This window comes from Lepidochelys kempii, chromosome 1 (assembly GCF_965140285.1).
Source record: "Lepidochelys kempii isolate rLepKem1 chromosome 1, rLepKem1.hap1, whole genome shotgun sequence".
NCBI classification, from domain to species: domain Eukaryota; kingdom Metazoa; phylum Chordata; order Testudines; family Cheloniidae; genus Lepidochelys; species Lepidochelys kempii.
This window is the reverse complement of record NC_136380.1, coordinates 152,151,616-152,175,561: the sequence shown is the minus strand read 5'-3', so window position 1 is coordinate 152,175,561 and position 23,946 is coordinate 152,151,616. Positions and strand designations below refer to the sequence as shown.

At 44.6% G+C, this 23,946-nt stretch overlaps 1 protein-coding gene across 1 annotated transcript in view; it reads right to left on the bottom strand.

Annotated features, from left to right (window-relative positions):
- XK (X-linked Kx blood group antigen, Kell and VPS13A binding protein) overlaps positions 1-20,384 on the bottom strand; it is a 28,703-nt gene extending 8,319 nt beyond the window's left edge. Inside the window, exons 1-2 of the mRNA XM_073358189.2 lie at positions 20,007-20,384; positions 10,764-11,026 (exon numbers count right to left, since the gene is read on the bottom strand). Of these exons, the coding sequence (XP_073214290.1) occupies positions 10,764-11,026; positions 20,007-20,290 (547 nt within the window). The 5' untranslated portion in view covers positions 20,291-20,384. The remainder of the gene's footprint in view (positions 1-10,763; positions 11,027-20,006) is intronic.
- Positions 20,385-23,946: the final 3,562 nt, after the last annotated feature.

Genomic DNA, 23,946 nt, shown 5'->3' with positions numbered 1-23,946 from the left:
CCCTCACTCCCTCTTCACCCCCAGCCCAGCTCCGCCTCTAGCCACAGCTCCTCCCCCCTCCTCAGTTCTGCCCCCGGCTCCACCTTCAGCCTAAGCTCCTCTGCTGAGCCAACTAGGGGGTGTGGACAGATGCCATGACTGGTAAGGGGGGGAGGGGGGGCAACAAGAAAAGTTTGGGCACCACTGTTCTAGGGGAATCCGTAGGTAGTATGCAGCCATTCTACACCACCCACGTCCTTTCACTGATTTAGGAGGTGTGGTCACAGTGGGTGGGAGCATCACCAAAGTGCACCGTGCTCCGGCAATCCAGGGCTGACAAAATGGCCCCTATGGAGTTGTTCATAGCCAGCACAAGTCAGAGCCTCTGAGGTTATTCTAGCTTCTGCCAAGGGCTAAACCAGCTCCTGGACGGCCCCAGGATTGCGGGATAAGGGGAGCAGAAAAGTAGGAGAAAGCAATGTCTGTCCCATTCTCTGGGAAAGGAAACAGAGTCTAGCAATTGTGATCAAAACATACTACCTCACTCTTAGAGAGGGAGCCCTTCTCCCTACCAAACCTGCACACTAAAAACAAGGGTGAATTTGGTGGCAGCTAATACCTAGTTCATTTTTCCATGAATGGAAAAGATCTAATTAACTACACTGTGTGAATAGGAACAAGAATCTGCTAGACAACTCTGACACCACATTCTGCAGGCCATCACCCTCTGACCCCACTGAGGATTACCAAAAGAATCTACACCATCTGCTCAAGAAGCTCCCTAATGCAGCACAGGAACAAATCTACACTGACACACCCCTAGAGCCCCAACCAGGGGTATTCTATACGCTACCCAAAATCCATAAACCTGGGAATCCTGGATGCCCCCCATCATCTCAGGCATTGGCACCCTGACAGCAGGATTATTTGGCTATGTAGACTCTCTCCTCAGGCCCTATGCTACCAGCACTCCCAGCTATCTTTGAGACACCACTGACTTCCTGAAGAAACTACAAATCCTTTGGTGATCTTCCAGAAAAAAAAACATTTTAGCCACTATGGATGTAGAAGCCCTCTACACCAACATTCCACACAAAGATGGACTACAAGCCATCAGGAATAGCATGCCTGATACCATCACGGCAAACTTGGTGGCTGAACTTTGTCCTCACTCACAACTATTTCAGATTTGGAGACAATTTATACCTCCAAGTCAGCGGGACTGCGATGGGTACAATCATAGAATATCACAGGGTTGGAGGGACCTCAGGAGGTCATCTAGTCCAACCCCCTACTCAAAGCAGGACCAATCCCCAATATTTGCCCCAGATCCCTAAATGGCCCCCTCAAGGATTGAACTCACAACCCTGGGTTTAGCAGGCCAATGCTCAAACCACTGAGCTATCCCTCACCTGCATGGCCCCACAGTATGCCAACATTTTTATGGCTGACTTAGAACAATGCTTCCTCAGCTCTCGTCCCCTTATGCCCCTACTCTATTTGTGCTACATTGATGACATCTTCATCATCTGGACTCATGGGAAGGAGGCCCTTGAGGAATTCCACCAAGATTTCAACAATTTTCACCCCACCATCAGCCTCAGCCTGGACCAGTCCACACAAGAGGTCCACTTCCTAGACACTACAGTGCAAATAAGCGACGGTTACATAAACATCACCCTATACCGGAAACCTACTGACTGCTATACTTAGCTACATGCCTCCAGCTTTCATCCAGATCACATCACATGATCTATTGTCTACAGCCAAGCTCTAAGATACAACTGCATTTGCTCCGATCCCTCAGACAGAGACAAACACCTACAGAATCTCTATCAAGTGTTCTTAAAACCACAATACCCACCTGCGGAAGTGAAGAAACAGATTGACAGAGCCAGAAGGGTACCTGCAAGTCACCTACTACAAGACAGGCCCAACAAAGAAAGTAACAGAACGCCACTAGCTGTCACCTTCAGCCCCCAACTAAAACCTCTCCAGCTCAAAGATCTACAACCTATCCTGAAGGACAATCCCTCACTCTCACAGACCTTGGGGGACAGGACAGTCCTCGCTTACAGACAGCCCCCCAACCTGAAGCAAATACTCACCAGCAACTACACACCACACAACAGAACCACTAACCCAGGAACCAAACCCTGCAACAAATCCTGGTGCCAACTCTGTCCACATATCTATTCAAGGGACACCATCGTAGGACCTAATCACATCAGCCACACCATCAGGGGCTCGTTCACCTGCACATCTACCAATGTGATATATGCCATCATGTGCCGGCAATGCCCCTCTGCCAAGTTCATTGGCCAAACTGGACAGTCTCCACACAAAAGAATAAATGGACACAAATATGACATCAGGAATCATAACATTCAAAAACCAGTAGGAGAACACTTCAGACTCCCTGGTCACTAAATAACAGACCTAAAAGTTGCAATTCTTCAACAACAAAAAAACTTTAAAAACAGACTCCAGCGTGAAACTGCAGAACTGGAATTAATTTGTAAATTGGATACCATCAGATTAGGCCTGAATAAAGACTGGGAGTGGATGGGTCATTACAAAACCTAAACTTAATTCCCCCCCCCCAATACTAATTTCCCCCTATTATTACTCACACCTTCTTGTCAACTGTGTGAAATGGGCCACTCTCATTACCACTTCAAAAATGATTTTTCCTCCCTTGGTATCCTGCCATCAATTGAATTGCCTCGTTAGACTGACCTCACACTTGGTGAGGCAACTCCCATCTTTTCATGTATTTATACCTGCTCCTGTATTTTCCACTCCATGCATCTGATGAAGTGGGTTCTAGCCCATGAAAGCTTATGCCCAAATAAATCTGTTTGTCTCCAAGGTGCCACAAGGACTCCTCGTTGTTTTTACTGTGTGGTCAGTTGATCAGACACAGATCAAAGGCTGTCACTGGCACCCTATCCAGTGTGATCATAAAGGTTACTTGGGGGAGTTACTTTTGGGCATGGGATTTTGGCAATGATGCTCTACAGCTATGGAATCAACCACCCATCCATTAGTGGCTAGTGGTAGGCAGAGTTAGTTTTTTAAAATCACAGCTTACAGTGCTTTATGTCTGATGCTACTTTTATCTGTCTGTAAATTAGGAAACACCTTGAGACATTTGTAAAAAAAAAAAAAAAAAAAAACACCCCACAAACACAATGTAAATGCTTTAATAAAATAATACTTTGCAATAGCATAGTGCCTTTCAACCTAGGATTTCAAAACAATTTACAAAGGTATTTTTATCCCTATTTTCTAGATGGGGAATGCTGAGGAAACCAAAAGATTTAAAGTGTTTTTCCAAACTCTGTTGTCTGTGCAATATCTGTCTGAGGTACTTATATCCTTCCCTTTCTCCCCCCACCCACACTGCAGTATCTGAGTGCCTCACAATGTCTAATGTATTTATCCCTCATAACACCCCTGTGAGGTAGGGAAGTTTTACCGAAGGGGAACTGAGGCACAGAGACTTGCTGAAGGTCACAGAGGAAGTGTGTGGTGGAGCTGAGAATTGAACCCACGTGTTCCAGGCCAGCACCCTAGCCAAAGAACCTTCTTCGTCTCCTTGTGGAAAAGATATACGTGGCATCAACTGAACATTTATTCACCTGACTACATTTTATGTTCTTTATTTCTCCGGCTCCCCCAAAATTATAGAACCTTCCAGACTGAATTTGGAGATGCTGACTTGTAGCTATGGAAATCCATCCTTCTGTATTTCCCCCACACCTACGTATGGTTCCCCAAGTGAAGGGGCTTCATTGTTATTTAAACGCAGCAAAGAGTGTTTGGTGTCTGGCACCTAGAGTGACAGCAGCTGGCACTACAGTAAGGCTTTGTGCTGCCAGGATGGGCATCTCCCAGGCACTTAAAGCAACAAAGTGCGGCCTCTCGCCATGACAAGAAATGGAGACGGGAGTTCAGAACTGTCACGCAGCATCTGAACTCAGTGTCATGTGAAACCGTGACAGCAGCATTTTGATACTCCATAATATCAGTTGCTAAAGTGCTTTTTTTAGCTGACTACTGGGATTTGAGCTGTGAATTAAGATACTGGAAAAATGCATCAGCAAACTCAAATAAATGAGAACAGAGTTCTCAGACCTGATGCCTAAAGTTAAGGCTCCTTAATCTATAATTAGACATCTAAAAATAGGTGGCCTGATTTTTCAGAAATGCTGAGCAGCCACAAAGCTATTGGGTGCTACATACGTTCGGCCCCCATGAAAATCAGGCCACTTATTTTAGGTGTTGAATTATAGATTTAGGACACAAGTTTCAGGCATCCATGTTTGAAATTTTTAGCCTTAACCTTTGCATTTTCATACAAGGGAGTGTTTTAAATGCAAACAATTAAAGTAAAACCAATAAGTTATACAGTCATTTCTTTTAGGGTTTAGGGGAAAATATTTGCTGAATATTAAACTAATTGGTGATGCTACAGCATATTCTATTTTATTAGATAAAATAAGATAAACAGATCAGGTAGATCTCAATTGCTGCGCCAATTATTTTAATTTAGTACTTAGCAACCAATGCTGTCTGCAACCTTCAATTAGTTTATGCTTCATTATCCTACAAAAGGACCAGATTCACTTCTTTATTACAGCTATTTAACCATGCTCATGAGGTTCTTCTATTTAAAGGAATTAATCTCTGAACATGACTCTGTAAGAAATGGAGCTATTTTAGGATCTTGGAGTAACTAGTGGGATTTTCCTTGTACATTTTTAACTACCAGTGTGTCCTGAAACATCTCTCAATTCATTTGGAATACAACATCCAACAATGAATTACCCATGAATCTAGACACTCAATATCAGTTTGTAAGGCTGAATAGCAATTACAATGGCAATATGCATGTTCCATTATGGGGAAGGATTTCTCCAGTAAAATGCATTTTGTATTTGCTTGTTTCTCACTTGATTTTTCTGCAGTTTTTCCTTAAAAACAAATTCTTATGTTTTGTACATGGTATGAGGATTTTTTAAAACATTATCTCCTACAGAATACAGTACTGGCCAAAAGCAGAACAGCAAGTGAACACAGTTATGAATACCAATGAGAGCCTGTCCTTTCAGCACTCTTAGAAATCTTTTCTCAAGTTCAGAATTGGCTCTTTATTTTAAAAAAAATTGCAAAAATGATTTTTTGCTTCATTAGCTCTTAAAAGTGAGTAAATGCTCTCACTAAAACTTTTTCCTGGTTCAGAAAGTTGCCTGCCACCTGTTTGATAAGCTGGCAAGCGTTCAGAACACTACCTGGTCCCCCTTTAGTGAGTCAAAAAAAAAAAATCTCTTTAGCCCATTTGCCTTCACAGCTCCTGGAAGCTACTTCCTATTCTGAATGGGTATTTTCCCATTGGTAGCAATCATGTACAGCATCAGGTTGTAGCCCAAGCTTGTTCTATACCCGAAGTCCCATGCTTGTAACAGCCTACCTGTCGTCAATTCAAATGCCACAATCAAACCAGTGGGAATGATACTGTGGGGCAGCCAGGGAGGAAAATGTAAAGGAGTAACATTGCCTGCAGTGGACATGTGCCTGGCTCAGCACCCACTATGAAGATCAGTGAGGAAGTGAGGAGATGATGGAGTCAAAGATTTTTCCCCTGAAGCTGTCTTAAGTCCCTCAACTGCAGTGCTGTGTGATAAAGGATTCCACTCTCCTTGGAAGTTTGGGGCAATATTCTTTTTAAGAACCAGTAGTTTGAGTGACACTCTACTTCTAGCACTCTTAAGTTTTTGGTTTTTTAATGACTTATGGCTGACAAAACCTGTCCTTCCCCACCTCTTAGTAACATGAGGGTGACTGCTGCCTTACGTGAATCGTACCATGGTATGCTAATAATACTGACACCTAGCAGAATCTAGTCACTAAATCCAGAATTTTCCATCTTTGGTCTCTACAATTAGTTACCTAAACCTGTGCTCAGGCCACTCTACAATTAAGGTCACTTATTTTGGTACCTAAGGTTTGGGACCGAGATGTGAAAAATATGGTCTAAATCCATAATTTCCCTCTTTAAAAACACTTAATACTGAAACGTATCCCACACCTCTTAAAAACGTTGTCCTAAATACTGACAAGGAAGAGTTCTGTGGCTGACAGCTTGCTGGGATAGCAGAATCTGCAGCAGCATCTTAATATATCTGGCATTGGCAAGGATGCCTAGAAATCACATAATGCTTCTCCGTCCTTGCTAAAAATCCCAGTTTATATTCACTAGGATTGTCATGTTGCAGAAACAAATGTGTTTCAAAGGCCACGTAATCAGATACTGCATCTTTTCATAAGAGTTATAGTCACTACCACCACCTTCTTTAACACAATCTTTTTCAAAAGAAGCTGCTATACCGGTAGGAAATCCATCCATTTCCTAGGGTAAGCGAGTTAGGAGATGATCCTGTCAAAATAAACAGTAATTGAAGGTTATTTTAACTCCGCTGATGACAGTCTAAGCAAGGAGACGAAGGATTGGGGCATGAAGAATTAGTGGAGTGATATGGTGTGGAGAACCTTGACGCGCTACAGCCTGAGCAATGAGCTTTTCCGTGACTAATTCATGAAGCTTTGAGTTCCCAAAGCACTTTATACATTTGGATAAGTATTGTACAAGTGAGGAAGAAACTGAGATGCGAGATGTTCTATGATTTGCCCAAGGACACACAGCAAATCAGCAGCAGAGTGAAGCACAGAACTGAAGCCTCCGGATTCCTAACCCTGTATTCTAACCACCAGACCATGCTACCCCCATGTTCACACCATGGCCCAAGTCACTGTGATACCTTTCACAAGTACTACATTCATCCAAACAAACAATCTCAACACAAATTAGCTGTGAGCAGATAAATAGCACCATGTTTAACTCTAGGTATAAGAAAGTCCTTCTGGTCCTTGATTTAGGTCCTCCTCAGTATTACAGCTTATGAGAAGAGGCACCCATGGCAACATGCATTAATTCACAAACTAAACAAATGCACTCTTGCCAACTTTCAGCCTCCTGTTTAAAACAGGTTTAAGTCCAGTTTTGAAAGTTACAAAGAAATTTTAATAAGACCCAAATGTCTGAAGGAAGGATCACTGTCTGTGAAGACGCAGGTGCAATGCTTTCCAAATAATCAGTCGATCCCTTTCATTCAGTATTACATAGTGACACTTATCTGCTCTAAGCTGCTCCAAAGCCAGGAGTGTGGGGGAGAATGCAGCATGCATGGTAGTTGCTGTCTTTGTCCGAGTGGAGGAATTTGCTTATGAATTTGTGATTCAGAACTCTGTGAAGTTTTTTGACCATTCTGGTTTTGGTGAATGTACCAATTGCCATTGTATTTGTTATTCGTTATCAATCCTAATGACCCGAGATAGAGCCTTTCTTCTTGGTGACAGCGACTAGCAGCCAACAGTACTAGTGGGGGAAAAAACAACCCAGATGACCTTTCTGAAGCAAATGCCATCTGCAGATCAGCACTTGGAGACCAAGTGCTAATTACGTTGCTCAATGCAGGATACTTCTATTCTGTTCTCATCCCCATGCCATGGTTCACCCTGAGCATGACTAATTCATCTTAGCTGTCAGGCACAATAAAGTAGCCAGAGCAATGCTTTGTCTTTCAATAATCTACAGCTATGTGCCTAAATAAGCACTTTGGGTGCCTTTAAAAAATAAAGCTGGCAGCTGCTTAAGCTGACATAATATCACTATATGCTGATTAATTCCTTGGTGCCAGCTGCTTTAGATGCATTCATGCTGGTAATGGACATTGCACTGTGAAAATCCAGTTCCCTGTACAAGTAGATCCATTGCTTTTGAGAGGTCTGGAAAAGGAAACTTCGTTTTGGCTGTTTAAAAAGTACCATTGCCAAAGGCTAATTGACTAGCTCTGAATAAGTAATTTGTTCAGTGATCTTAGTCCAGTCTCTTGCGACCATTTCACTATGTCATAATGTCAAAAAAATTCAGTGTGTACTCCCAACATGGAAAAGAAGGCTGCTGCCAGTCAGCAGTGAGGTACTTTGACAGATGTGTGTGGAAAGCCTGTATGTGCGTGCTTGCACTACACCTGGGCATAAATTGATCAGTCTAAATTTCACTCTTTCAATCTCATAGATACTAAGGTCAGAAGGGACCATTATGATCATCTAGTCGGACCTCCTGCACAACACAGGCCACAGAATCTCACCCACCCACTCCTGCAAAAAACCTCTCACCTATGTCTGAGCTATTGAAGTCCTCAAATCGTGTTTTAAAGACTTCAAGGTGCAGAGAATCCTCCAGCAAGTGACCCGTGCCCCATGCTACAGAGGAAGGCGAAAAACCTCCAGGGCCTCTTCCAATCTGCCCTGGAGGAAAATTCCTTCCCGACCCCAAATATGGCAATCAGCTAAGCCCTGAACATATGGTCAAGATTCACTAGCCAGATACCCAGGAAAGAATGTTCTGTAGTAACTCAAATCCCACCCCATCTAACATCCCATCACAGGCACTGGGTCTATTTACCATGAATATTTAAAGATCAATTAATTACTAAAATCATGTTATCCCATCATACCATCTCCTCCATAAACTTATCAAGTTTAATCTTAAAGCCAGATAGGTCTTTTGCCCCCACTCCTTCCCTTGGAAGGCTATTCCAAAACTTCACTCCTCTGATGGTTAGAAACCTTTGTCTAATTTCAAGTCTAAACCTCCCAAAGACCAGTTTATATCCATTTGTTCTGGTGTCCACAGTGGTACTGAGCTTAAATATTTCCTCTCCCTCTCTGGTATTTATCCCTCTATTTTATAGAGAGCAATCATCTCTCCCCTCAACCTTCTTTTGATTAGGCTAAACAAGCCAAGCTCCTTGAGTCTCCTTTCATAAGACAGGTTTTCCATTCCTCGGATCATCCTAGTAGCCCTTCTCTGTACCTGTTCCAGTTTGAATTCATCCTTCTTAAACATGGGAGACCAGAACTGCACACAGTATTCCAGGTGAGGTCTCACTAGTGCCTTGTATAATGGTACTAAAACCTCCTTATCTCTACTGTAAATACCTCGCCTGATGCATCCCAAGACTGCATTAATTTTTTTCACAGCCATATCACATTGGCAGCTCATAGTCATCCTATGATCAACCAATACTCCAAGATCCTTCTCCTCCTCCGTTACTCTTTGCATGCTGAGCTGCACCTTGTAACTAGGGTGCATCACCTCTAAATCAGCACTATTGTATTGTTATAGAATGCAAAGGTATGTCCATAGGGTGGTAGAAACACAGCTTTGCTGGATACACAGACCATGAATTGTGGCACCTTAGAGACTAATACGTTTATTTGGGCATAAGCTTTCGTGGGCTAAAACCCACTTCATTGGATGCATGCAGTGGAAAATACAGTAGAAAGATAGAAAGAGAACATGAAAAGATGGGGGTTGCCATACCAACTCTAATGAGACAAATCAATTAAGATGGGCTATTATTAGCAGGAGAAAAACTTTTGTAGTGATAATCAGGATGGCCCATTTCAAACAGTTGACAAGAAGGTGCGAGTAACAGTAGGGGGAAATTAGCATGGGGAAATAGCTTTTAGTTTGAAACCTGAGACCATGACTTGATTTTTTTTAAAGCATCTTTTGTCAGCAGCAGCAGCACACCTGCCACATGGGAGGCCCTGGTCTACAGTCAGCTCTGCATACTTGTTTTCTGTGCAAGGTGATACAAAGAGCATACAGTGTGATGGGGGAAGTGCCCATTACATCCAAAATGAACACTTCACCTCTGTCGACATTTGTTGCATGCTGTCATGCAGCACAGCTGAGAAGTGTAATAAAAACGACAAGGGGTCAGTTGATGGCCAGTGGGGCAAAATCACCTGCCTCTGTGACCATCATCTTAGACCTACATTCACACTTCATGAGTCAGAGAGATGAAAACTGCCACCATCGCACGGTCCTCACTAGTGAGCCAGAACCTGCATGTGCCTACCTGTCCTATCCCCAACTTGCAGCTAAAGTACAATATTTAGATAAGTTGTTACATGGGGCCCCTCTCGAGGCTTCCCCAGCTGTGAAACCAACAAAGGTGCATAGCCTGCTGGCTTCCCAGCCAAAGGAGCCATTCAGTAATCTGGCAGGGAAGCACCTTTGCTGAGGCAGCCACCTAAAGCTCACACAGCTGCCCAAATCCTTCCTCTTCTTACCTGATTGGTAATTGGGCCTTAGAGAATGTTAGCTGGGGAAGCACAGGCCCATGTCCTTCTGGTGCCATAGCAGAAGCAGAATCTACTTTGGCAACAGCTAAGGAAGAAGAAATCCTTTCAGGTGTCTCTGTATGTATTTTATTTTATTTCTTAAAGTAGTAGTTCTTTGTTCCAGCATGGGGAAAATATGCTCTACCCTATACCCAGGCCAAGTGTTTAATGGGGAACACCGGGTAATTTTTTTCTCCTTAAATATAGCTCAGTTCCTCTGTCTCCAAATAATTTGTCTCCTTATCATGCCATGAATGTGATCTACAATATTACTTTTTATGCAGCACCCAGAAGACGCCACAATAAGTGCTTTAATCCAAAATTTGATGGTGTAGAGGAGAACCTGGATGCAGTACAAAGTAACAGCTCGCTGAAACCCACTGGAATGTGCCCAGCAAATGAAGTTGTTTCAAGCCCGTTCCTCCAGCTGAGGCAACTGCAGGCAGTTCAGCAGAGAATAACCTCTGACCCTCCAACTCTCACTCCCACCAATATATGGATAGAACACAAACTGTACATACTTCTAGCTGCCATGATCTCCTGCTGCAGGACACATATATACAACTGAAGCGTCAGCTGAGGCGCAGAGCCGAGGAAAGCCTGGATCACAGATGCCCTGCTGAATGCAGATCTATGTGTAAACAGTTTGCCTTCAGCCTGGCCCACTTCCTTCTCAACTTCTTCTGAATGTCCGTCTTTAGGCATCTGCCTCTTCTTGGTGATGCTGACATAAGGCTCTTCAAATCTCCCCGCATGAAAGTAAATGTAAAAAACTTCCACACACCTGGAAGTAAATCAACAGATAAAGAGTGATAGAAAAAAAATCAAGGGTTTTCCAATAGCCTTATTAACATTCTAAACCCATTTTCACAATTACTAATACTGTGCCCTGCTCTCTGATAATCAATTTATTTCCCAACTTTACTGTGCTATGATTAGGGCTCTACCAAATTCACAGCCATGAAAAATGCATCACAAATCGTGAAATCTGGTCTTTTGTGTGCTTTTACCCTATACTATACAGATTTAGAATCATAGAATATCAGGGCTAGAAGGAACCTCAGGAGGTCATCTAGTCCAACCCCCTGCTCAAAGCAGGACCAATCCCCAATTTTTGCCCCAGATCCCCTAAATGGCCCCCTCAAGGATTGAACTCACAACCCTGGGGTTAGCAGGCCAATGCTCAAACCACTGAGCTATCCCTCTTCACAGGGAGACAAGCATTTCTCCAATTGGAGGTCCTGACCCAAAAGGGAGTTGCAGGGGGTCGCAAGGTTATTTTAGGGGGCCACACTATTGCCACCCTTACTTCTGTGCTACCTTCAGAACTGGGTTGCCAGAGAGTGGCTGCTGTTGGCCAGGCGCCCAGCTCTGAAGGCAGCGCCCCACCACCAGCAGCGCAGAAGTAAAGGTGGCAATACCATACCCTGCCACCCTTACTTCTGTACTGTTGCTAACAGCAGCTCCACCTTCAGAGTTGGGCACCTGGCCAGCAGCCACCGCTCTCCAGCTGCCCAGCCCTGAAGGCAGCACCCTGCCAGCAGCAGGTCAGAAGGGTGGCAATACCATCCCATCCCATGCTTACTTGTGCCCTGCTGCTGGCAGTGGCTCTGCCTTCAGAGCTGGGCTCCTGGCCAGCAGCCGCTGCTCTCCAGCTACCCAGCTCTGAAGGCAGTAAAAGTAGCAATACTGAAACCCACCCATACAATAACCTTGCAACACCCCGCTCCACAACTCCTTTTTGGATCAGGACTCTACAATTACAACTCTGAAATTTCAGATTTAAATAGCTGAAATCATGAAATTGATGATTTTTAAAGTCCTGGGACCATGAAATTGACCAAGATGGACTGTGAATTTGGTAGGGCCCCCACTCATAATGGTGAGTTGTCCTCTTGATGTGACATTAATATCCATGAGTCTACTCACTGGGGTAAGCATTTTCAGGATTGAGCCTTTGATTTGTATTAATGACCCAAATTATAAGTAGCTGTCATCTGAGTTCTAGATTTGTGATGGGGAATTATATATCCCAACCTGAAAGCAAGGAGTCATAACAGCCAGCCAGGTGCATTATCTGACCAGTACATCCCACAGCCAATGGAGATTACTACTATTACAATTCAGTATCTATAATTAAGGTTAAGATTTTGTCATGGTTATTTTTAGTAAAAGTCATGGGCAGGTCAAGGGCAATAAACAAAAATTCACAGAAGCCATGAACTGTCTGTGACTTTTGCTGCTGCGGCTCTATGGTTTCCCCCACAACCATGGTGGCTGGGAGCTGCAGGATTCTCCCTCTGCCCACGGTGGCTGGGAGCTGCAGGGTGACCATATTTCCCAAAGAGAAAATGGGACACTCCAGCCGCTCGCCCGACCGGTCCCCCTCTTCCCGCGTGAGGCTGTTGCTGGAACCCTGAGCAGGGCCCCCTCAGGAGTCTGTCACCTATTGCTGGAACTTTGCAGGGGGTCGCTTGTTGCTGCGGTTGCCTGTCGCTGGAATCCTGCCAGGGCCTCACTGGCTGCCAGCTCCAGAGTCCCGCAGCCCCTGGGGCTGAAGCAGAGAATGTTACGGAGAGCTCTGGAAATCATGGATTCTGTGACTTCCATGACCTCCATGACATAAACGTAGCCTTATCTATAATAAAATTCCAGGGTTGTCACTCTCTCTGCTTGTCACTCAGGCCTAGAATATCTGAGAGTCACTGTGAAGCAATAGGAACAGCTACATGCATAGTGGAGACCTCTTTTTGTTAAGAATATCACCAGCCTGAATCATCACTAGGGTTTGTGATCTGTTAACATCTAATTTTTAAAGGTCTCAGCCATTTTGACTTAATGAATTATACCTATGCAACAGCATAGCTTTTCAGCTACAATAAGGCCTGTATCTATACCATTCCAAGAATCCTAGACCATTGTGCAATCTCAGGTAACTCAACCAATCACCACCCTTACTCTATAGCTAATTTGCATGCAACAATTTCATTGGTTGTGTGAGGGAGACCGCATAGATGGTGGATTACCTGGCTCAACTGCCACCATTCTTCAAAATCACCCACACAACAACACAACCAGGACCCACAAAACCCCCAAACACATATAACCCCTCACTGCAGCATATACCCCACATTTGCCAAGCGCACAATGTAACACTACTTTCCCAGCACCACACACTCATTTGCCCACCCTCACTTATACTTCCCATAGAACTGTAGCCATGGGTCATCAACAGGTTGAATCATCACTGAATTTGTGGGTTGTTACCATCCAGTTTTTAAGTTCTCAGCCATTTTTAGACAAACGATTTTAAATGACCAATTAGAAAATACACTGAAGAGCTCATATTATCCCAGTGATGAGGCCTCTCCTCCCTTGAGCCCTGTCAGTAGCAAGATAGGAAGGGGCTTCTGTTGGTAAGCAAACTATGACTATATTAATATTATTATTCCAGTGGACTACTCTAGAGAGTAATGTCTGTTAGAGCTAGAAGCTGACTGGAAAGTCTGTATGTTTTAAAAAAGCAACCCATGACTGAGAACGCACCATTGTCCCAAATAAAACATTTTAACAATAAACTGTAGAAAAGCTTAGGCTTTTGAAGAGTGCCTGCTGGTCAGGTAGACCAGGAATATTCAAAGAAGCAAACTAAAACTGCTGCTATCTGGGTTGTGTTGGAATTCTCTCTAATTTGCAGGGACAGGGGTGGGGTTAGGAGTCTTGTTTTTAAATAAACTGATATGCTGTTTCCCTATCAGAACCACAACTAAGGCAACACATGACAGCAAATGCTCTGAACCCGACTGTCCATACCTGTGGAAGGGTGTGCTTCTGTGTACCACCACTAAAGCATTAATTGTACCTTTTCTCTAGTAAAATGCAATTAACCTCTAGCCCTCACCCCTGAGAGAGCATTATTGCAATCCTTCCACTTGGAGACTGAGTCCCAGATCCTCAGACATATTTACGTGTGTCAAGGTTCCTCCCCCACTCTGAACTCTAGGGTACAGATGTGGGGACCTGCATGAAAACCTCCTAAACTTACTTTCACCAGCTTAGGTTAAAACTTCCCCAAGGTACAAATTAATTTTAGCCTTTGTCCCTGGATCTCCACTGCCACTACCAAACTCTAACTGGGCTTACTGAGAAACATAGTTTGGACACATCTTTCCCCCCAAAATCCTCCCAACCCTTGCACCCCACTTCCTGGGAAAGGTTTGGTAAAAATACTCACCAATTTGCATAGGTGACCACAGACCCAAACCCTTGGATCTGAGAACAATGAAAAAGCATTCAGTTTTCTTACAAGAAGACTTTTAATAGAAGTAAAGAAATCCCCTCTGTAAAATCAGGATGGTAGATACCTTACAGGGTAATTAGATTCAAAACAGAGAGAATCCCTCTAGGCAAAACCTTAAGTTACAAAAAAGGCACACAGACAGGAATAGTCATTCTATTCAGCACAGTTCCTTTCTCAGCCATTTAAAGAAATCATAATCTAACATATACCTAGCTAGATTACTTACTAAAAGTTCTAAGACTCCATTCCTGTTCTATCCCCAGCAAAAGCAGCATACAGACAGCCACAGACCCTTTGTTTTTCTCCCTCCTCCCAGCTTTTGAAAGTATCTTGTCTCCTCATTGGTCATTTTGGTCAGGTGCCAGCGAGGTTACCTTTAGCTTCTTAACCCTTTACAGGTGAGAGGATTTTTCCTCTGGCCAGGAGGGATTTTAAAGGGGTTTACCCTTCCCTTTATATTTATGACAACATGCTTAACTCCCATTGATTTCAATGGGAGATAGGTGTCTCAATACCTTTGAGGATCTGGGCCTGAGTTACTTTCTTCCTCCACACAGAACTAGCTCCTGTCCCAATCACAAGCAACCCATGAGGCAGAAAGTAAGCAACATTTCTTCATTCCCCTTGCACAACTTCTCGTCTACCAATCCCAGTGTTAGTAGCAGGGGAAAGCAAATGCAGAGAAAAGTCACACACGAATGCTAAGTACACTATAAGCACAGTTAGACTAATCACTACAAAAAGCACAGCTAACTCTGCACTAAGCTTAGCTTTGGGTAAAATTTTTAAAAGCACCCATTTGTAACTTAGGAGCCTAAATTCCAACACTTAATAAACGATTCAGGCTTATATTTTCAAAATCGTCTGCGGGATATGGACACTCAGTTCCCATGAATTTTAGCGGGTATTGGGCTTCCAAATTGTCAGGAGCCTTTGGAAATTTCAGCCTATCTTTTGTTCCTGCAGTTCACGACATTTAAGTTTGGGTATAGCAGGCATTTCTCTGGTTGTAGTATGTGAATTTTACAGCCAAAGGGGAATTTTTCAGCAAAAAATTTTTTTGTTGGAAAATGCTGATTTGTTGATACCAAGACTATTTGCAGAAAAGGGTAGGTTTTGAACAATTTCCTCTTTGTTTGTTTTTTTAAGTTTCTAAATTGTTGAAATGGGATTAAAAAAGTTTCATTTTCGGTTCAAAATGACTTTTCGTTTTGAAATGAAAGTTAATTTAAGGTAAATATATATATATATATATATATATATATATATATATATATATATATATATAAACTAAAACGTCAAAATTGAAATGAAATGTTTCAAGATTATTGAAACAAAACATTCTGACTGACCTGATCCAAAAAATTTTTGGATTTTCAATAATGAAAATTAGAAATTTTGACTTTTCATCTCAACTCAGGAGCAGAAATATTTTCAATATCTCGAAAATTTTCATGGAATGGGAAAACCACCCAACTGTCGTGAATTCCTTGTTTCTTTTCTGTCAGTGTTGATGTAGATACAGTTTTGCACATAACAAAATGTTTAATTTCTTTCTATTGTGTTCAGTACCAAAAACTTTGTACCCCTGACTTCAATGGACCAGGATTTGATCACCAGTGTTTTGCATGAAAGCCCTTTGTATTATCCTTTTTTGCCTCGTGCAAGAGCATAGTTTATTACTGTGTAAGTAGAGGCAGTCCCTGCTGCAGACAATTTGTAACCAAGCACCCACTTTAGAAGAGGTGTGGTAGCTGACTGGTTAAGATGCTCAGGTACACTTCTGGAAGTTGTGGGTTTGCTACTTGCTTGATCTCATGCTGAAAGGCCACCTTCCATTCACCTCGCTGCTCCATGGGGTTAGAGAAGCCAAAGGTGGTTGGATGTGATGCTGGCCCTATCACACCATTGTGAACTGTTGGCTAGGGAACTGATGTGCCTTGACCATGCCAACCTGATGAGCCAGTGACTTGTAAGAACTCTGACCCCCTTCTAGGCCCATGTTAGAACTTAATGAACAGTAGGGGTGGAGTGTACACTATATTGGCTAAATTTTACTTCCACTGAAGCCTGTAGTACTCCAATTGATTTCAATGGGAACACAGTTAAGCCATGCTGAGTGCTTTTGAAAATCCCATCCTACATATTGTACTTGCTGTAACAGATACAGTTCATATCAGACAGAAAGGAGCCAACTGTCACAGGACAATGACACACACAGACACTCAGATGGGAGACCTAAGTTCCAGTCCCTGAGCCAATGAATATTGAATTATTTATACAAAGTGGAACAGCTTTAAGAGGCAACCCTGAGAAAGCTCCATAACCCAGTGGTTCAGGCTGTCACCTAACATGTGGTAAACCCAGGCTCAAGTCTCTGTTCCCTATCAGGTAGATGGGAGACTTGAACCTATATCTCCCACAGCCTGAGTAAATATTCTAACCACTGGGCTAAAAGTTATAAGGGAGGGGAGGAACTCCTTCCCACCCTCCAGGAGAAAAGGCTTAGGCACCTAACTTTAGGAAAATTGGCTGTGAATCCCTAGCAGAGGGAGACACCTCCCTCCAGCCCAGACTTATGTGTCTAAATCCCTTAAGGGGTGTGGCCTTATCACACACCCCTCTCCTCTGCATTTCCTATTGGCTAGCTTAGGCAGCTTCCTGCTCAGCTTGCTAGCTTTTGTAGATCTCATTCTTAGGTGCTTAACACTCTTCTGATTGTCTTATATAGAGAGCCTGAGCTCCTTACTTGGGGCTGTTGATTCCAGTAGGCAGTGTGCTGCCTAACATTTAGACATTGCAATGCTTAAGACCCCTTTGTGGATCTAGCCCCTTTTTTCTTGGGTGCCACCTGTGGCAATGTTTGGGAGAGCTGATCACTATGGTACAAATAATAAAGGGAGAATTTCATGAATCCCAGAGTGATGCTCCGATTACTAATTATCTGTATTGCAATAGTACATAGGAGCCCTAGTCATGTACCATTATGCTGTGGTCTGTACAAACACAGAACAAAGAGGCAATTGGATAATGGGATGAGATTGTACTTGGCCAAAGTGTAATTTGAGGTTTTCTCCAGAAAAGAACATTAAACCTTCCACTGAAATGCTTTTAAGTCACTTTGCTTTTATAGTCTCCTTCAGTTTAGGTGTTAAAGTGTCTCCATTTCAAAAAAGAAAATTCTAAATAAGTGTAACTACCTTTTCCAAGCATTCAAAGGAATAATTGCATTCACAAAGCATGGCATCAACCTGAAGTGCCACAGAAATCCCAGATAGTGTCCTGCCGTCACTTCGTCCCAGCCAATTACATTGAAATGTATCCTTTCTCAGACTTGCCTATATCTCAAAGACTAGAGTCAGGTCACTGTGTGATATTGGCAATATTACTCTACAAATCACTTTGAGTACTTATAGAGAAACTGTTCCTATTACAGAGGGGGAAAATAAAATTGGCAAAAGGCAAGTATATGCTCTTTCATAACACAAACATTCTCTCCATGAACGGGAAGGCTACTAGCTGTATGATGTCCCTGTTGTAATTACTTTTGTGACAGCAAATGTCCAGCTAATATAGGTGGTACTGAGGATGAGACAATAAGCAGGTTTATAAATTCTGTCATGTTCAGGAACCAAACAAGGCTAGATCATTGTAGCTAGGCAAGGCAGTATTTTTTCCAGGTGGCTGCCATCTTGTGCTCCAGCATCTGAGCTTTCATTTGGAAATAAATAAATAAATAAATAAAAGGAGGAAAGTAAATCTCTAGCCTTTATGATTACAAAGAAAACCTTCAAAATGTGAACTGGGCATCAGCCAGTGAGCCAAACTGAAAGTGCCCAGCAGAGCACGCATCATATGCTGTATATCACCGTGAACTAGTGAGAGTGGCGTCTCATTCTGACTTCTCAAATGGACAGAGCATGGAACTATAGCAGAACTTGGGGCAGGGTTAAGTCGACCTAAGTTATGCAACTCCAGCTTCGTGAATAATGTAGCTGGCGTCAAAATACTTTAGTTCGACTTATTGCAGTGTCTAAACCGCACTGGGTCGATGGCAGAAACTCAAATCTAAATATTCTTCTTTCTAATATTGTTTCAAAGGGCACTTTCAACTCAATATCTCAAGTGGAATTTTGGGCTCTCTTGTCAAACAGAACACCTTCTGGAAGAAGTGAAACCCCTGAGAATTATAAATACTACAATATGAATGGAATCATTTAAATTAAGCCACACTAGGAGTTTCCCTTTCTTCCTGTGAAGTCAATCTGATCTATGTTACTATGTTGCAGAAATTTGCAGTAAGATATAACTTACCCAGTAACTATAACTATCAAACTGCTTATCTTCACAAAGAATCAAGCAACTTTAGAGAAATGGGCCTTGTCTGTACAAAGAGAAAACAGCTTCTAGATTCCATCTAAACAAATAGCCTCAGTAAGGATCTCACTGTATAGGAGAGAAAACTGTTTGCTTGCCACCTGGCCTTCCTTTTTTATTTCCAGCCTCTGTGGGGGGGACCTCATAACCTATTTTCTTCAGTGCTAAGTCTTAAGATTTGTGGATTCTGCAGGTTAGCAAATACCACACCCTTTCTTTCCCTGTGTTTGCTTTCAGGACAGCAACATGACTGTTCCTGAGAGACTGACAAAATAACTATTAAAGCATATTCTACAGCATTAGTGTTACTTTGATTAATGCAGGTGCATAAGCACAAAGGAGACTCAGTCAGCTTCATACCAATAGAATACAGGGGGGATGGAATAATTTTTATAGTGGGGGTGCCCAGAACCATTGAACCAAACTGTAAACCCTGTATATAATGGAAACCTCCTGCAACTCCAGTTCTAGCACCTATGATAGAATAGCTATAGAAATACAACAGACTAACGTTTTGGGTGTTTTGGGCAGGGGGACATTGTGCAAAGAAACACACAACAGGCACAGATCTAGTTCATATGGACAAACATGGCTGTACCACACACACGCAGAACACAAAAATCCTATATACACACACACACGCATCTCTATATCCACACAACAGAGACGTGAAAAGAGAGCGAATGTTTCTAAATTGGTGTCTCTGATACACAAAGGCAACTGAGCTTCCATCTCGGGAACCTCAGCTGCATCTCAACCACAAAGCTGAAGACTACGCAAATGTAACACATGCCAATGTGTGCTATACATTGCAAACGTTCACACAGCTGTACACGGCTGTATTATGCACAAACGCCGGGGGCTCGCTACGAAAAGAAAAAGCTGCCGCAAACAAGATGCGCTCTCCAGGGCGCCAGAGGGACAGCTCCGCTCCACCGACCCGCGCGCTCGTCCGCTCTGCGAGCCCCCCGGGGGAGCCGCTGGCGCGCAGCAGGGGAGGTGGCTGGAAGGGAGCGGCGATGCTTTTTAATGAAGTAAATCGGGAGGGCAGGACGCTGCCCACGCGGGCCAGCGGCCCGCCACCCACCTGACAAGGGGTCCCAGCTGCAGGATGTGCAGCAGCAGCACCAGGGGTCTGTCCCGGCTCAGCTCCCGGTGGATGAAGACCAGGTTGAACTGCACCAGCACGCAGGGCAGGAGGGCGAAGAGCAGGGTCAGCGCCTGCCAGATGCGGTCCCCCGCCGCGCGGTAGGTGCTGCTCAGGTACAGGGCGGTGCCCGTCTCGGCCACGAAGAGGAGCAGGGAGACGAGGACGGAGCCCGGGAATTTCATCTCCGCCCGTGCCGGCAGCCGGCGCGCCGGGCGCCTCATCTGTCTGCGGCAGCCGGCTGGGCAGGGCCCCCCGCTCCGCCCAGCGCCCTCTCCCGCGGGGCTCGGGCCCGGTTCGCCGCGGGGGCGCGCTGCCCGCTAGGGGGAGTCCCGCTTGCTGCGGCGGCCCGGCCACCTGCCCCCAGCCCCTCCGCACGCCGGGGCCTGCCCGGGGAGCGCCGCCGCCGCGGCCGGACGCGAGAGCGGGCTCGGGGCCCTGGCGCAGGCACCCGCGTGGGCAGCAGCCGCCGCCGCCGCCGCCCGGTAGGGGCAGGGGCAGGGGCGCAGAGCGGAGACAGCTGCAGCGCTGGCAAAGGGGCTTGGGTCAGCCCCAGCGGAGAGGAAACCACCTCTTCCTCTGCGGCGCTGCTTGGGGGGCGCTGGGGAATGAGAGGCAGGGGCAGCCCCCTAGGAGCTTTAGTGTAGGTCCCTCCACAGCCCCCTACACCGGGTGCTGGGACAACCTGTGTCGTGGGGGGGTGCTGAGAGCCACTGAACCCCACTGTAAACCCGCTCCCGGGTTCTCAAATTCATTGCAGCGCCGCCCTCTTGTGACAACAACGGGAGGGGGGACCGAAGCCTGCGCCTGCCCCAGGCAGCGGGGGTCAAAGCCGAAGCCCAAGGGTTTCAGCCCCAGGCAGGGGGCCTGTAGCCTGAGCCCCGCCACTCAGGGCTGAACCCTTGAGCTTTGTCCCCTGGCCCTGGGACTCAGGCTTAGGGCCCGGGGCCCTAGCAAATCTAATGCCAGCCCTGGCAACCCCAGTAAAATGGGGTTGTGACCCACTTTGGGGTCCTGACCCACAGTTTGAGAACTGCTGCTGTATATGATGGAAACCACTTCAAGCCAGGGGGTGCAGCAGCATCCCCCACACCGCTAGTTCCAGCACCAATGCCCTGATAGAGTTGGTTAAAGATCATTGGGTGATAGGGTTGTCAATTTTGGTTGGACTTTTCTTGGAGGTTTCATCACGACAATCTTTAATGAAAGATCAGTCTTTAATTTCTAGGGCTTGTTTACACTACTGCAGGGGGTCAATCTAAGATACGCAACTTCAGCTACGTGAATAGCGTAACTGAAGTCGACGTACTTAGATCTACTTACCGTGGTGTCTTTACTGCGGTAGGTCGACAGCTGGCGCTCTCCTGTCAACTCCGCTTGCAGTTCTCGTTCTGGTGGAGTACCAGAGTCGAGAGGAGAGCGCTCAGCGGTTGATTTATCACATCTATACTACGACCCCCGCTGGATCGATTGCTGCCCGCAGATCTTGCGCCTAGTGTAGACAAGCCCCTAGAGACTCCAGGACAATCCTGGAGGTTGGGAACCCTAACTGGGTGAGAGTTTCTGAAGTTCATAGCTGATCCTCATTCTGCATTTCCCACTGCACCATTTCCCATGTGGTTTGTCAGAGTGTAAGTAGGCAGGGACAAGGACAGGCTTCAGCTGGTGTCTCTCTGTGAACTTAACATAATGGTAGCGCATTACCCTGGGGGAAATGTGTTAGCTTTGACCACCCACTTCAGTCCTCACTGGCCTTCAGAGGGAAGGGGATTGGAGCCAGTTCCAAGAGTCAACCTGCAAGGATTGCCTGGGTGAGATAAATCAGAGGTGGCAGGTTCCTTTATGCTGACCTGGGCTGAACTGCTAGCAAACACCAGGAAATCAGTTTGATAGCCTAAGTGCAAGAACAAAAGCAGCCTCTGATTTTGTATGACAATTTTCAGGTGCCCAATTTGAGACACTTGAATTCAGTAGGTGGTGTGGGCACTCTGCTCTTCTGAAAAATCAGGCTCAAGGTATTCTAAATTGACACTTGAAAGCTGTAGCCACTTTTGAAAGTTTTAAACAAGGTTTCCCTAGTTTAACCTCTCTCATAATGTAACACTGATCTCCCCATTCAGCCACTTTTCACTAGCTTGCCATGTGCATACAAGTTCCTGCAGTGCTTAATTTGTGGCAGGGCTGAGCCCTGGCATCTCTAGGCTTGGCAGTTCATAGCCCTGGTACCTCGTTTGCTGCATCAGTTATGTCAAAAAATTGTTTGAGCCCTGGCACCTCTTTCATTACAAATTAAGCACTGAATTTCTGAATCCCTTACGGCGTGTCCATAGGGCTTCAAAAAAACACTGCAGAAATCTTAGCTATGGTTTATGAGTACTTGGGAACCTGGAGACCAGTTGCTGAGGAAATCTATTTTAGAAAAAGATTAAGATGGACTGGGAGTAGATTTCTGACCTTTTGTCCTGCTTTTGACGCCTTTGTGGGCTGCAATCTAGGCATCATCTCCTTTTGGAAAAATAAACAGACCAATAATTTATAGTTCAGCAATACTAGTGGTAGAAATGGTGAAAGCTGTAGGGTGGACTAGGCTCAGGACCTTGCTGCCAAACCCTAAGATGGTGGATTACAGTTCTGAGTTTTCAGAACAAGAAACACCAGCAGATGGGTAGAGAAGTGTAGCTTCCCAGTGTCAGAGCCTATGCCTCCTCAAATGACTATTTTTCCAACTGTAGGGACTATGTCTGATGTGTTTGTACAGCACCTTGCATAATGGGTCTCTGATCCTGACTGGAGCACTACTGGAAATTAACATAATAGCGGTCATCACTGATCATGTTCTCAGCAGGGATGGGCAAACTGCTTCAGAAAAGACCTCATCCATTTTCTCAAACCAAATGCCACCTTTCATAGATTATTAGCTATATGTCTCACCACAACCCTCCTTTGCAAAAGCCCCAGTAGGCCTGACACTTTGTTTGCTTTCATATGGTTAAAAAACCCCTCATCCTGAGAAGACTCCACAGATGTCTCCACCATCAAGGGAGCTGATGTCATTTAAATTAGTCCATAGCAATTATAAAGTTTTGTCTATGCTAGCATAGACAATCATTAACAAAGTTCACGCTGAGAAGGAAAAAGGGTGTTTTGTAGCTTTCATTGTGCTCGCTGCCAACCTAATAACGTAACAGTTTAATGAACCCATCTAGTAATTCAGGTATTTCAAATGCCCAAAGTGAAATGCTGCTTTAAAAGTTAAGACCATTAATTCTTAGTTGGCCTCCTACGTGGCAGCGACACCAACTGCTAGTGGATGGTGGCACACACTTTCTAACAGATGAATGAAGTTTGAAGTTTATAAAGGCAATGTGGACACCTCCTTATCAATATGGCAGCTTTAAAGAATATTAGCTAACAAACGGCAAGAGCAATTGGAATTGTCTCAGTTACTGGGCAAACTGCACCTCTGACTCTTCTTGGTCTGTCCACGCTCACCCCCTATAGCTCTCAGACCTCGAGGCATCACCAATCTTTCAGGGTGGCATCATGTGATTGTTGTACTCTCAGGCCCTGGGCTGCAACCGTGATTTACCTCAGCAGGTCTGACTTATGTCCAAACCCTGCAATTCTTTCCTCTCCAGGGTGATGATGATAGAAATCAGTGACAAAACAACCTTCTTAAAGCAAAGTTTCATTTATTTAGAACCCAAGCACTTCAGAGAAAACATATCTTAAAAGCAGTAAAACACACTACACATGTCTAGCTTACCAGGTGTTTAACTGTCCTCTATACGGGGATCTTGGAAGGACTAGCTCCCTATAGACTCTTCCACAGAGCCTCTCTCTCACAGCTCACATGCTCCGGACAGCCCCAAAGACTCAT